This window comes from Mytilus californianus, unplaced genomic scaffold (assembly GCF_021869535.1).
Source record: "Mytilus californianus isolate M0D057914Y unplaced genomic scaffold, xbMytCali1.0.p SCAF_2, whole genome shotgun sequence".
NCBI lineage: Eukaryota > Metazoa > Mollusca > Bivalvia > Mytilida > Mytilidae > Mytilus > Mytilus californianus.
Window position 1 is genome coordinate 112526390 of NW_026262668.1, and position 14013 is coordinate 112540402.

Here is a 14013-nt window from a genome sequence, read left to right on the forward strand (position 1 = left end):
TAGTCTTTTTTAATTTTCTCTTTGCTAACCCCAATTTTGGTTTAAATAGATCAAATAGTCTTGGTAAAGAACAACAGTCTAGTATTTATTTATCACTTCAATACCGACAATCTAGTATTTCTCACTTCAGTATCGACAATCTAGTATTTCTCAATTTAGTATCGACAATGGACAGTCTAGTATTTCTCACTTCAGTATCGACAATCTAGTATTGCTCACTTCAGGATCGACACTCGACAGTATATCATTTATCACTTCAGTATCAATAATCTAGTAATTCTCACTTCAGTATCAACAATCTAGGATTTCTCACTTCAGTATCGACAATCTAGTATTTCTCACATCAGTATCGACAATGGACAGTCTAGTATTTCTCACTTCAGTATCGACAATGGACAGTCTAGTATTTCTCACTTTTAGTATCGACAATCTAGTATTTCTCACTTCAGTATCGACAATCGACAGTCAAGACTTTGTATTTCTCATTTAAGTATCCACAATCTAGTATTTCTCACTTCAGTAACAACAATCTAGTATTTCTCACTTCAGCATCGACAATCGACAGTCTAGTATTTCTCACTTCAGTATCAACAATCTAGTATTTCTCACTTCAGTATCAACAATCTAGTATTTCTCAATCCAGTGACGACAATCGACAGTCTAGTGTTTATTACTTCAGTAACGACAATCGACAGACTAGTATTTCTCACTTTAGTATCGTGACAATCTAGTATTTCTCACTTTAGTATCGTGACAATCTAGTATTTCTCACTTCAGTATCGACAATCGACAGTCAAGACTTTGTTTTTCTCAATTCAGTATGAACATTTTAGTATTTCTCACTTCAGTATCAACAATCTAGTATTTCTCACTTCAGCATCGACAATCGACAATCTAGTATTTCTCAATTCAGTGACGACAATCGAAAGTCTGGTGTTTATTACTTCAGTGACGACAATCGAAAGTCTAGTGTTTATTACTTCAGTATTTCTCACTTTAGTATCGACAATCTAGTATTTTGCACTTTTGTATCGACATTCTAGTATTTCTCACTTCAGTATTGACAATCTAGTTTTTCTCACTTAAGTATCGCCAATGTAGTATTTTCCCATCCAGTATCGGCAATCGACAGTCTAGTATCTATCACTTCAATATCGATGATCTAGTATTTCTCACTTCAGAATCAACAATCGACAGTCTAATAATTATTCCTTCAATATCGATAACATAGGATAGCTCACTCTTAGTATCAACAAATTAACATTTCTCACTTCAGTAACAATAATCGACAATCTAGTATGTATTACTTTAGTATCGACAATCTAGTATTTCTCACTTTGTTTGTTTTTAGCACCGGTTCCAGAACTAGAATGTTCAGGTGGGAAATTTTACGCACGGTTCAGTAGAATACAAGACAAATATTTGGAGGAAAAACATTTATCTATATTTTATCCATATACTGGACCATGCAATTCAGATACACAGAAAACGACTGATACTGTTACAATAATAATACCATACAGTGAATGTGGAACAGTTACAACGGTACGTATGCTTATTATTATCAATCGACGGAATTGGTGGGGAGGCCCTTATTTGGTGTAATAAGTAAGATGTTAGTCATTACTCTAAGAATTTATTATCACGAATACTCACCTTGGTTTAAAGGTCAAAGACTTCATAAATACCATTTCTCTAAAAAAACAAAAATGCGTGGTTTTAACTAATTTCGGTTAGTGCAAAATATCAAGCTCGTACAAGACCTTATAGTATATATTCATATCATAGGTGCTATTTATAAAGCCAAACACTCTGGTAAAGTCTTTGATTTGTGGATCATTAAATGTTTTAAAGGGCCAGTGGCTACAATTTTGACCGTATAAGAGGAAAGTGTTTTACATTTGTTTTTGCATCAAACATTTACAAGAACGAAATATTGATTAATAATTCGCTAAAGGCAGTCAGTTTGGTTCAAATTATTTTTCAAAATAAGCTCAGGAAGATCATTGGTACCCTATATCTTGCGAGAAAATAATACGACCTCATTTAAACCCGTATGCATGCCACCTTTGATGCGACCTCAGTTGGAGACCAATTACGCGTGTGCTCAGCATGATAAGTTATTGTTTCCTATGGAACTTTTGTAATTCGGATATACGGTTTACCATGTTAAATCAAAGTTGACAGTTTGAGTCAATTCGATGGGTATGAATTTGGCAGCTAAAAAATCAACAAAAAAGGAATGTAATGAAAACGCCAATGACTGTTCTACTATGACGTAATGAATCAAACAAACTACTGTTCTTTTCAGTGTTGATATCAATATAAATTTAAAATTTAATTAACAGTACAACTTTCTTCGAGAAATCAACCGAAAAGGGCACTTGCCTTAAACTTTTGTTTTCGGCTAAATGATAAGCAGAAAGACGGCACTAGAATTTCTACGTCGAAATTATATTTTATGAAAAAGACCGTTTTTATTCATGTTTCTGCATCAGTTTACTTCTTTTAGTCCTTCGCATCCAATTGGCCAATAAATATCAAATGTGTTTTTAATTTTTGCTTATATTGATTCTCTTGCTGCAGTGATTTTAACTTAATTTTTGCAGCATAAAAAAGTAACCAATAGATAATGTCTCAAATCAAATTCCTTGGTTGTTCTCGAAAGAGGTGTCGATAAAGCTTTAAAAAATATATTTTTATTGTGATGATAAATGATAAAGATCTGATTTTAACCATCTTTTTAATTTAACGTCGTAAAAATGGAATCTACCAGATTGGATACAAATTTGTAACAGGGTTAGCGCAAAATTATATTTCTAATAATTTACAGAAGAAATGTTTTGAAATTTTAAATGAGACAAAAGAAAATATTTTACTTTTCTCCGAGTTGTTCCCTTAATTTGTAATGTGTGATTATACGAAGGATATGCTTTAAAATCTTTTACGAACGTCGTTGTTATTGGTTTTGGTAGGTGGCTTACTTATATAGTAATTGCTCCTTAAACTCATATAACATAGATATTAGTGTATATACATATATGTATATGAACAAGTCTAAATTGAAAACAACGTTCAAACCTATGATTGCGTTGAATAAAAACCGCAATTTTTATACGTGTGCATGCAAAACAAATTTCTTGGTAGAGGGGTCTAAATACAGCACAAACAACATTTTCCAAAAGACCAAAAAGAGTGAAAAAGTATATTTTAACAAAACGCATTTGACTAGCAGGTCAAACAACGGATGTTCTTAAACCCTGCTGACTGCCATTGGAGATTGCCAAATAAACGGATCACCAGATGTAACAAAATGGATCTTAACTATTAATTTAATACTAAACAGAAAACAATAAACTTGCGGAAAAGATGGTATACCGCAAACAAAAGGTGCAAAAATTAGTACACCATATCCGGATTTCGACAATTAATGTCTCTTCAGTGATGTTAGGAATCGAAACAGTATTCGGAAGGCCAATATATATATATATATATATATATAATTACGAACGTCGTGAAAAGCTTTTCTCCAAAATATATTTGGACCATTGATGATACAAAAAAATAAGGAGATGATGTATGATTGCCAATGAGACAACTATCTACCAGTGAAAAAAAGGAAGAGAGTGTACGGCCTTCAAAAATGAGCAAAACTTAAACGGTATGGTCAGTTATAAAAAGACCCTGGCATGACATAATGCGAATCAATTCAAACGAGAAAACAAACGGCCTGATTTATACTAAAAGCAACAAACCAAAAATAAAGATGAGGCAGCCAGCAATCAACGACAACCACTGAATTACAGCTCCTGACTTGGGACAGGCACATAAAGAATGTGGCGCGTTTGTGTGCGTTCAACCCTTCCCTCATCTAGGACAGTGATGTAACAGCATATCATAAGAATAAACTATAAAAATCAGTAGGAAAATGCTGGACTCATCAGACCATAAAAAACCCAAACAAAAAGACAAGAATCATCTAACAGTATCAGCAGTTATTGAAAGGTAGTTCAAAGCCAATTCCAACTTATAAGTAAACCATGTTTTCCGAGACTAAAATTTCAAGTATCGACATGATGTAGGACCGAAGTGTCCATAACTGTTTAGCCATGCATAAATAATTATGTTTTAGTTTAGTAAAAAAAAAGGTCAATGTTAGTAACTACCTCAAAATGAACAAACAATACTTTTTCTGTAATTTCTTCCAAATTTACAGTAATACATTTTCTATTATTACTTTCAAATGAGCAGATAAAGCCATCTCCTATCAAATTACCAGAAGGGTGACAAAATAAGAATTTTGGGAAATCGGGGGATACATTTTATTATTGGGATTTGGGCATGCAATTTGAAATTTCAGTACTATGACTTAATGTATTGTTAACCGTAATTTAGTGATTCATAAAAATCACCAAATATTGAACAGATTCCACTCTTTTCAAATGATTATTTATTTTCTGTTTTGAATACATTTTATCGTAACCTCGCAGTATATGGTACAAAGAAATCACTGAATCCTTTATGAATCGACGTCATACATTTTTTTTCTGTATTATTTCACGATGGCTTTGTTTTTAGTCGGTAATATATTTTTGGTGATATATTATTTGTCGTATTTAATGGCAATGTTTAATATAATTGAAAGTAAAATACACAGTACAAAAAATTAAATTTAAATTTTATTTCATTTTTTTGCAAAATAACGAAAATAGCGTATGGGACAGAATTTGGATAAGTTTTATCATCTTATAGTTACAATAGTTTTATCGCCCTGCTTTTAAACTCGCATTTAAAGATCAGTTTTGTGTGTTACAAAAGAAAACATGTATTGGCGATCTTTAATAGTGCAAAACTTCCCATTTCTTGATTCCCTAAAATAATCCTAAAGGCGTTTTCAGGCACCCTTCATCCCTATGTAACGATTTACAGCAGCGATATTTTAATATGTGTTTGTTATTTTAGATCTTATGTGTAATGTGCAACACCATACTTATCCAAGATGAATGATTCCTGATACACAGTATAACTATATATTCTTAGAAATGTTTCATTAAAAGTCTTCTATTCTAACAGGTGAATACATCTCATATCATTTATACAAACTCAATAAAATACGACTACACAGTCATCGCAAATCAGATTGTCCGTGTCAACACATACAGAATTGAGGTTAGTTGTGAGTTCCCACGTGATCTCGACACAGACAAGGGAGTTACTCCACTTACTGAGACTGTTACCCAGAAGGCACCTGGTACATTCACTATATCAATGTCATTTTACAATGATTCTTTCATTACTGCATTGAATGGGTCTGTTCAAATGACACTTGGAGAATGGTTGAATGTTGCGCTAACTCTGGAATCCATAGACCCCAACTTAAAGCTTGTAGTACCAGACTGTAAAGCAACTCCTACCAACGATCCAAATGATCCGACATTTTTCAATTTATTTAGCCAAAAGTAAGTTTGATTTAACGACAAAATTAGAATATTAGCAAGTCAAGAGAATAGACGGAATACAGATTTTTTATTATTAGTTATATCGAAAATACTATTAAAAAAGGATAACTATTATCCAATGACAAAAGAAGTTAACGTTAACAGTAATATATACACTTCTACAGGCCATGTCAATATAAACAAAATACTGTGGATTCATTAATCTTCGTGGGATATCAATTATCATGAATATCGTTGGTAAAGGAAATCAACAAATTTAAATGATCAACGAAGCTAGTACGAAGAATGAAATGAAATATCCATGAAAACACAATTTTTACTCAATCCGCGAAAGTAAATGAACCCATAGTATGTTCAACCTGAAAGTATCATACTAGTTTGTCATAATGACACCTTTCATAACAAAGGAACTGCAAGGTATTTTTATTATTCTTTATTCGAATACATATACTGGACTGAACGTTACTGATTCATATGCTAATTGGAAAATGTTTTAATACTTTCAAGAGATACAAGAAACATGTAAGGGGGAAGAAATGAGGGAAACAATTATTGAAAGGTGGAACAAAATGCTATTTTTTTTTGTTACAATTAATGGCGACAAAGTTTACGAGTCACACCTCCTTAAGGCAAATGCCTAGATCGACACCGCATGTGCCTATATTTTATCAATAATACAAATGATGCATTCCATTTTTGAAAGCAGAAATGATTAAACATTATGTTATTTGCAGATGTCAAAAAGACCCAACACTAGGTTTCTTCCCTTTGAACTCCACTTCATTTGGATTCCGCTATCAAACATTTAAGTTTGTTGCCTTTAGTAACGTTGTGATCCAGTGTGACGCCTTTGTATGTCTTGTATCTGAGAAAAATGCTGAATGTGATCGAAGTTGTAATAGTACAAGTACAGGAAAAAGGCGAAAACGAGACGTTGATTCTAGAGAAATCTATCGTGTGGTTAGTCCGCCATTGAACTTTATTCAACATGGAGATGGTGTTGTGATTGATAGGGGTGATGGATGGGAAGTCAATTTAGGTGAGATAAATAAATGTTTCAAAAGTGTTTACATATTTAACGAAAGATTTGCCACGATCTAATTACATATAAATTTTTTTAAAGATTTGCGTTTTGTAAAAGGTTGCTTCAAGAGTGTCTGTCAAAATAAACGATTATATGAAAATACGGAAAGGACGACAAATGCAAGAATAGCCGTGGTTATTTGTAACACAATTAATTCTTAACGGTTAATAAATTCATAATACGATATTATCAGTGACTCGCTCGTTATATTTAGGAACTCTCGATTTATGACAGATAAGAAAGATGATCCAATTTCACCTGAATGAAAACAACACTTAATAAATTCCGTGCGTTCGAAGTGCCTTTCTGGATTAACATCCATCAGGAATGCTGAAATCCAAAAATTTGAAAGCCAAGTATGATAAATACCTAAAGTCTAAACACGTCAATCTAATTTTCAAAACGTCTTTCAATCTTTACTTAAGTTTACTATATCACAGATTCATGAATATACTATTAGAGGTTCTGGAGGCCTCGGTGGTAGAGTGATCTAAGTAGTTCAACTAATGCATCACTAGCCAGTCAACACTGCAGAGGTTGGGATTTCGAAACCCGCAAATGGCAGGTGCGTTCGACTCAAATCTTAATTGATGATCGTCAGTTTTCCTGCCGAAGGTTGGTGGTTCTATCAGGGCACTCCTGCTTTCTTCACCAATAAAAACTGATCGCCATGATGTAGCCAATTGAGCTGAAAGTGGCGTTAAAACACCAGCAATCAATAAATCAATATTAAAGGTTCTAACAATAGTATGACTCATTTCTAAACATAACAATAATTCTGATGAAAGTCTTAAGATAGCTCCAAACTGCATTTTGTCAAATTTATACTATCGTTCCAAAAATATATTTGAATGACATTATTAATCAAAACAAAAATCATATTTGAACTAAAGTTATGTATAGTTTGGTGTAATATATTATTCGGTGTAAAATTTACAAAAATGTTTTAATTTAATGAAGTTATATGAAAAAAAGTTTTAAGAATATTACTAAGTTTAGTTTTTCAGATATTAAAAAATCAAGTAGGTTTTAAGTGTGAATTCGCATGGTGGGTGGTGTGTGCATAAATGGGTTGGGAGCCGCTCACCCTGTCGTCGCACCTGGTCTCGCTCCCTCCTTTAAGAGCGGTCCATGCGACCTCAGTTTTTTTGTTTGTTACCTTGATCTCTGCCTTCCTAATCATTTTTCTAGATTTGAACATCGGTAAACTACTGTCGCCTTAATTTCAACAAAGTTTTCATGTTTACTCTGTAAATTAGTATGACACAGGGGAAATTATGTTGCCTCTTTATTTGCGATTTGAATTCTGTATATGTTTGTTACTTCATACACGCATACAAACCGCACATGACATAGTGTGCAGCAGAGATGTCAGATTAGAAGCTTGTATTTTTTTATTATTAATACATGTATTTAAAACAAAATCAATGGAAAATAATTTTAGATAAAAAATGTAGATGAAAAATAATAATGATGTATTTGTCTTCTGAATTTCAGTTACAACAAAGTCTCCATCAACTTCAAGTATGGTCGCTTCTAAGGTTCCTGTATGGTCGACTGGAACTGTCAAAACATCAACCAAAGTGTCTTCTGTTACTTTACCAACAATAGAGCAAACTAAATCACAGAAAACGTCGCAGATGACAACATCTAAACCAATTCCTTCTGATTCACCAAGTCCTCCGCAGAAAACAACATCTAAACCAATTCCTTCTGATTCACCAAGTCCTCCGCAGAAAACAACATCTAAACCAACTCCTCCGCAGAAAAAAACATCAAAACCAATATCTTCCGACTCACCAACTCCTCCACAGAAAACAACATCTAAACCAATACCTTCCGATTCACCTCCGCAGAAAACATCGCAAAAGACAACAAGTAAACCCAAACCTTCCGTTTCACCTTCTGAGAAAACAACAATTAAGAAGCAAAATTCCTCCACGATATCCTCTACGACACCGAAACCAATCTTTCAGCATACTGTGGGGATGGATACAGTATCAACTCCAAATGAACTCATAAAAATGACAAGCTCAAATTCACAAACGTCATCTCCAGAAAATCAAAAACATATTCCTGATCCAAATAAATTGTATGTTGGAGGTCTAAATGGAAAACTGACCATTTTATCACATGCGTCTTGCCGAATGTTTTCTTTTTATACTTTATTGCCTTTTACATTATTTGCTTTATTCGTGATCTTGTGATATTTGTGATATTATGATAATACTTTTACCATATATAAGAAACGTTTGTTAAGTTTTAAATTTTACATTGAAAGGAGGCTTGAAATTTTTACTTTTTTTTGTATTATTTGTTGAATGTCAATGATTTTATAAACAGTAAATGTATGACTGTTTGAATCTTTGTCGTTTGAGTTGTACAAATGGGCTGCCAGGTGAAAACATTATTCAAACAAACAATATTATTACTATCTCTTGAATTATGTTCTACATAAAAATGATGTAATTGACCTGTAGTTTTTGGAAATATAACATTTAAAAAACATGGAGGAGAGAATTACAGAAAAAAATTGGTACGAAAACACTGAAAAAAGCGTCACACAAGGAAAGGCAATGGAGAACGATAATCAGCAAAACACTGAAAAATTAATTGAAAAACACAGGCTGACACAATAAAAAGTCTATATAAAATTAAGAGACGTGGTATGATTGCCAATGAAACAAGTTCTATCCTCGATGTCACTACAAATGCATACAGAAAAAAAATCTACAATTGTTTTTTTTCCTTTCAATTTTGATACAACTTACTTGAAGCAGTACACAATTGATTACAAAAGAAAACAATTGAGGTCCGTGTGCTTATTTTTTAGATAAAAACAAAAACTTACTTTTCTAAATGCTGGAGATCAATATAATGTCTTCTTAGAGAATTTCAATTGTGCGTTAGACAGAAAACTAGATAAGGCCCCTTCGCATCAAAATGAGGATGCAGGTTTAAAGGAACTAAAGAGTCTTTTGAAATTTGAATTAGATGATATATCGAGATCTTAATTTCCAACAAATAGAAGGTATAGTTTTCAAAGAGGTAAATCAAAATCACGAATAGATTATATTTTTTGTACGAAATCTCTAAGCTGCAAAATTTCAAATACGCGTATATTTACTTTTAGTGATCATGACATAGTTACTTCAAAAACTAAATTAGAGGACCGGGATTGTGGATCATGAATCTAAATACAATTAAGACAAATGAATTTTCAAATGCATTTAAAATGTTTTGGGAAAATTGGGTAACAAGTAAAGATCGATTCAATAGCATTCAAGAATGGTGGGATGTAACAAAATCAAAAAATTAAATGTTTGACTATATAGAAATTAGTCAAAAATTAAACCGTTTATCAAAGCAAAAATATATCTTTTGGAAAACAACTTGAAAAATTAGAACTTCAATCGAATGAATCAAATACTTCGCCTGACAAAATTTTAGAAATAAAAAATAAGATTAAGGAATATTATACAAATAAGACTATGTCTGCAAAAATAAGATCACGAACGAAATGGGCTGAAGATGGGGGAAAAGTCAACTAAATACTTTTTCAATTTTGAAAAGAAAAATGGGCAGAACAAATTATGGAAACGCCACGGTGTAAAAACAGAAAACGGTGAGAATAAATGTGACATTTTGGAATTCAGAAAATACAGCTGCAATGAAATTTATAGGAAGCTCATTGATCGGAGAAATTGAATTTCCGAATTTTCTAGAATTAAATAGGCAATTCATAAAGATTTCGTGCAAATTTTGAAATCTTGCGGAAACCAGAATCTGCATAATGAAATGAAAAGATATCAAATGACCTTGAGATTGTGAACTTGACCAAATAATAAAACCTTCAAAGTTAAAACTTTAAATGTCAAATGAAGTGGGAGGAAATATTTTGAAACAATTTACTTTGGGAAAATTTGTGGTCGGGATTAAAACAAATGATAATTGAAAATAAAGTAAAAGAATTTCAATGGAGATCAATGCACACTATTTTATATACTGAATGTAGATTACAAAAAATGAAACTATCAAATGGAAACTGCCATATTTGTCAAAATGACAACAGCATAGAAACCCTGCAACACTTATTTTTTAGTTGTACTACATCAAAGTTAATTGTAAACAAGCTTCACGAAATACTTATCCAATCAAACATAGGAATAAATAATCCTATTGTTGAAAAGGACATAATATTAGGAATAAACACAGGAATATTCAAATATGACAATTTTCTAAACACAATTATTTCTTATTCTAAATGGACTCTCTGGAAAATCAGGAATTCAATAAAATACAACAAAACGTCTATAGCACCACAAGATATTTATAGTATTTAGAAATACAACTTCAAAATTAATTTGAAATTTGTTCTTCAATTCGCCGGTTCAGAATCTACTGCATTCTGGGTAATATTTTCAAAAATGTACACCAAGACGTCGTGATTGGTTAAAGAAGTCATAAACAATGAAAATCTAACCAATGACGTGACGTTATTTTCATTTTGGGGTACAAACAATAAAATTACCCATAGTCCTTTAGAATCTGAAAAGTTCAATTAAAAAGCATAGACATCATCGATAACACAAAATTGAAGACAGTGATTATGAAAATTTAGACAAAAAAATATAATATAAGCTTTAAAGGAAGTTTTTTATGGTTTATTATATAAGACTATAGATCTTATTAATATATGCATATATATAAAAATGATATAAAAGTGTTAGCCTTATGTGTGTTGCGTTCAATGCACATCTTTTGTATGGGTATCTTATTAATTACTATGTTAAAGTTCAGGTATAGAGTTAGATGCTTCTAACACCATGTAAATATATTTTTGGAACTAATTGTAAATACAAGGTAAAAAGTGGACTGCATTTTTGGCCTTATATTACCCCTGGATAGATGGCTCATTTTGTAAACAGGGACCCTTAGTCTGTTACCTGGACGACTAAGGTAATTGTATACAGGAAATATTTAGGAATAAAACGTTTATATGTGTTTAAAAAAATGCTGGAGATCCCGTTTCCCTCTTTGGCGCTAAAGTACGTCTCAGTATTATCTTAATGCGACATTGTCGTGTGGCTTTTCCAACCGTATGTCAAAACGTAATACGATAATAAATTTGAACTATTTTACGAAAGAAACATTTGCTTTGAAATTTACGCCCAGCAGTATATTTCACGTGGACGTTAGCATTACCAAAACGTCATTTAGGAAAGATTTGTGTTGTCAAGGACATAATTACGACTTTTATATTCGAAAGAAATCAATATTAGGCCAATGAAAATGCATGTTGAACTATGTATGTATAGGAGCTTAGTTTCTCGTACAGAGAGAATTATAAAAAAAAGATATACTTCTTTCTTATCTTTCTGTCAGTAATTAGCCTTGTTATCAAGTTTTTACTTTTCCAAATCAAAGAAATAGTAGTGAAAAACAGTCAGAATATAAAAACTTGTTTTCTCTAAACTTAAATTGATTGATTGTTGGTTGCTTACGGAAGCCGATAAGGGTCATTCGAAAAAAAAAATTTATGTCGTAATTACGACATAGAATGTAATAACGACATAACTATGTCGTAATTTTGACATAGCATGTCGTAATAACGACATCACTATGTCGTAATAACGACATCGCTATGTCGTTATAACGACATCTTTATGTCGTTATAACGACATCGTTATATATATAAACAAATAGTATGTTTTATGATTGCCAAGAGACTAAAAGGCCCCGAAATGAACAATGTTTAACAATTTAATTCAAACGAGAAATCTAACGGCTTTATTAATGTACAAAAAAATGAACAAAAACAAATATGTAACACAGCAACAAACGACAACCACTGAATTACAGGCTCCTGAACGCTATGTCATAATTACGACAACCTTAGCGTTGTCACTTTTTGAGGCGATAGAAAATTCAAAATGGTCGTCAGTGAGGGCAAAGTTTGTAGCGTAAACAAATTCATCTTTTTTTGGAGAATAATGAACACTAAATGCAATCAAGCTTAATCAAAGTTATTTACTTGCACATACTAGAACTTTATTTTAAAATCAAGTCAAATGAGACCCAGTTAAACAGGGGAGCAATTCAGGCTCCTTGGAGCCTCTAGTTATGTTTGGCATGTACAGATTCGTGTAAAATATGACTGCATTTCCATTGCAGATTCTGAAGAAGATGAATTTTAAGCTTTTCCAAATAAAGACTATGTTAAACTTTGGACTCCTAGTGCTCAGACCCATGGACCTATGTACCTTCATTTGTACACAATTGCATCTTAATGGCCTACTGATGCTTGATGCAAATTATAACTGCATTACTACTGTTAGTTCTTAATGAGATTCTTACAGCGTCCTCCCCATTGAAGCCTGTATTAAACTTTGGACCCAAAGTTCTTTAAACCAACGATCCCCAGGATGTCCCAAGTCAGGAGCCTGTAATTCAGTGGTTGTTTCTTGTTGATGTGTTACATATTTGTTTTTCGTTTATTTTTTGTACATAAATTAGGCCGTTAGTTTTCTCGTTTGAACTGTTTTACATTTGTTATTTCGAAGCCTTTTATATTTGACTATGTGGTATGGGCTTTGCTCATTGTTGAAGGCTGTACGGTGACCTATAGTTGTTAATTTCTGTGTCATTTGGTTTCTTGTGGCAATCATACCACATCTTCTTTTTATATATTTAATCCTCATCATATAAGGATCATCCATTCTCTAAGATTGATCCAATATGGCCTGGTAGTTCTTAAGGAGAAGATTTTCAAAGCTTTTTCCATTGGGGCCTATGTTAAACTTTGGACCCCTAATAATCGAGCCTAATGGGTCCCCTGACCTTCACATATCACCTAAGGAAGTTGTGTCTCGTACTCGAAGTGGTATGCGAGCGATTGCCATCGTTTGTTGTCCGTCGTCGTCTGTCGTAAGCGTGTTTTAAAAATCTCCTTTGAAACTAATGTGCAAAATTCTTTAAAAGTTAGTTTGATTTTTCCTTGTTAAATGTTTCCTTCACAAAAGGCGTGCTTTTATTTTCGACTCCTTAAAAACACAGCCGCTGTTATTAACTTGAAAAAATAGGACATAATGGTCACACATTAGTTTTTTGATAATGTCTCGAATATCGTTACATTTATCTCAAATCTGTTGAGGGTTCATCATGACAAAATGGACCTATGCCGAAGATTTCAGAAAGATCAGTTTGACCCATACCTGAGTTGTGTCCTCTAAAAAAAATTTTGGGATAGCTACATGTATTGTCATCACTTGAAGTCCGTCGATTTTAACCGGCAACCAACAGCATGGACACTGTTACTAAATAAAGGCAACAGTAGTAAACCGGTGTTCAAAGGTCATAAATCGATTGAGAGAAAACAAATCCGGGTTACAAACTAAAACCAAGGGAAACACATCAACTGTAAGAGGAAAATAAACGAACAACAGGAACACTAAAGTGAACAAAAATAAA

The 14013-nt window shown here is 32.6% G+C and overlaps 1 protein-coding gene across 2 annotated transcripts in view; it reads left to right on the plus strand.

Moving 5' to 3' along the window:
- Positions 1-9897, plus strand: part of LOC127728577 (deleted in malignant brain tumors 1 protein-like) — a 32814-nt gene extending 22917 nt beyond the window's left edge. Inside the window, exons 6-10 of one of the 2 annotated variants that reach the window (XM_052236060.1) lie at positions 1352-1545; positions 5074-5459; positions 6194-6498; positions 8041-8467; positions 8504-9897. In XM_052236060.1, coding sequence (XP_052092020.1) covers positions 1352-1545; positions 5074-5459; positions 6194-6498; positions 8041-8467; positions 8504-8750 — 1559 coding nt within the window. In that variant the 3' untranslated portion in view covers positions 8751-9897. Of the gene's footprint in view, positions 1-1351; positions 1546-5073; positions 5460-6193; positions 6499-8040 lie in introns of both variants that reach the window. The other variant, XM_052236059.1, reaches the window with a different exon arrangement.
- Positions 9898-14013: the final 4116 nt, after the last annotated feature.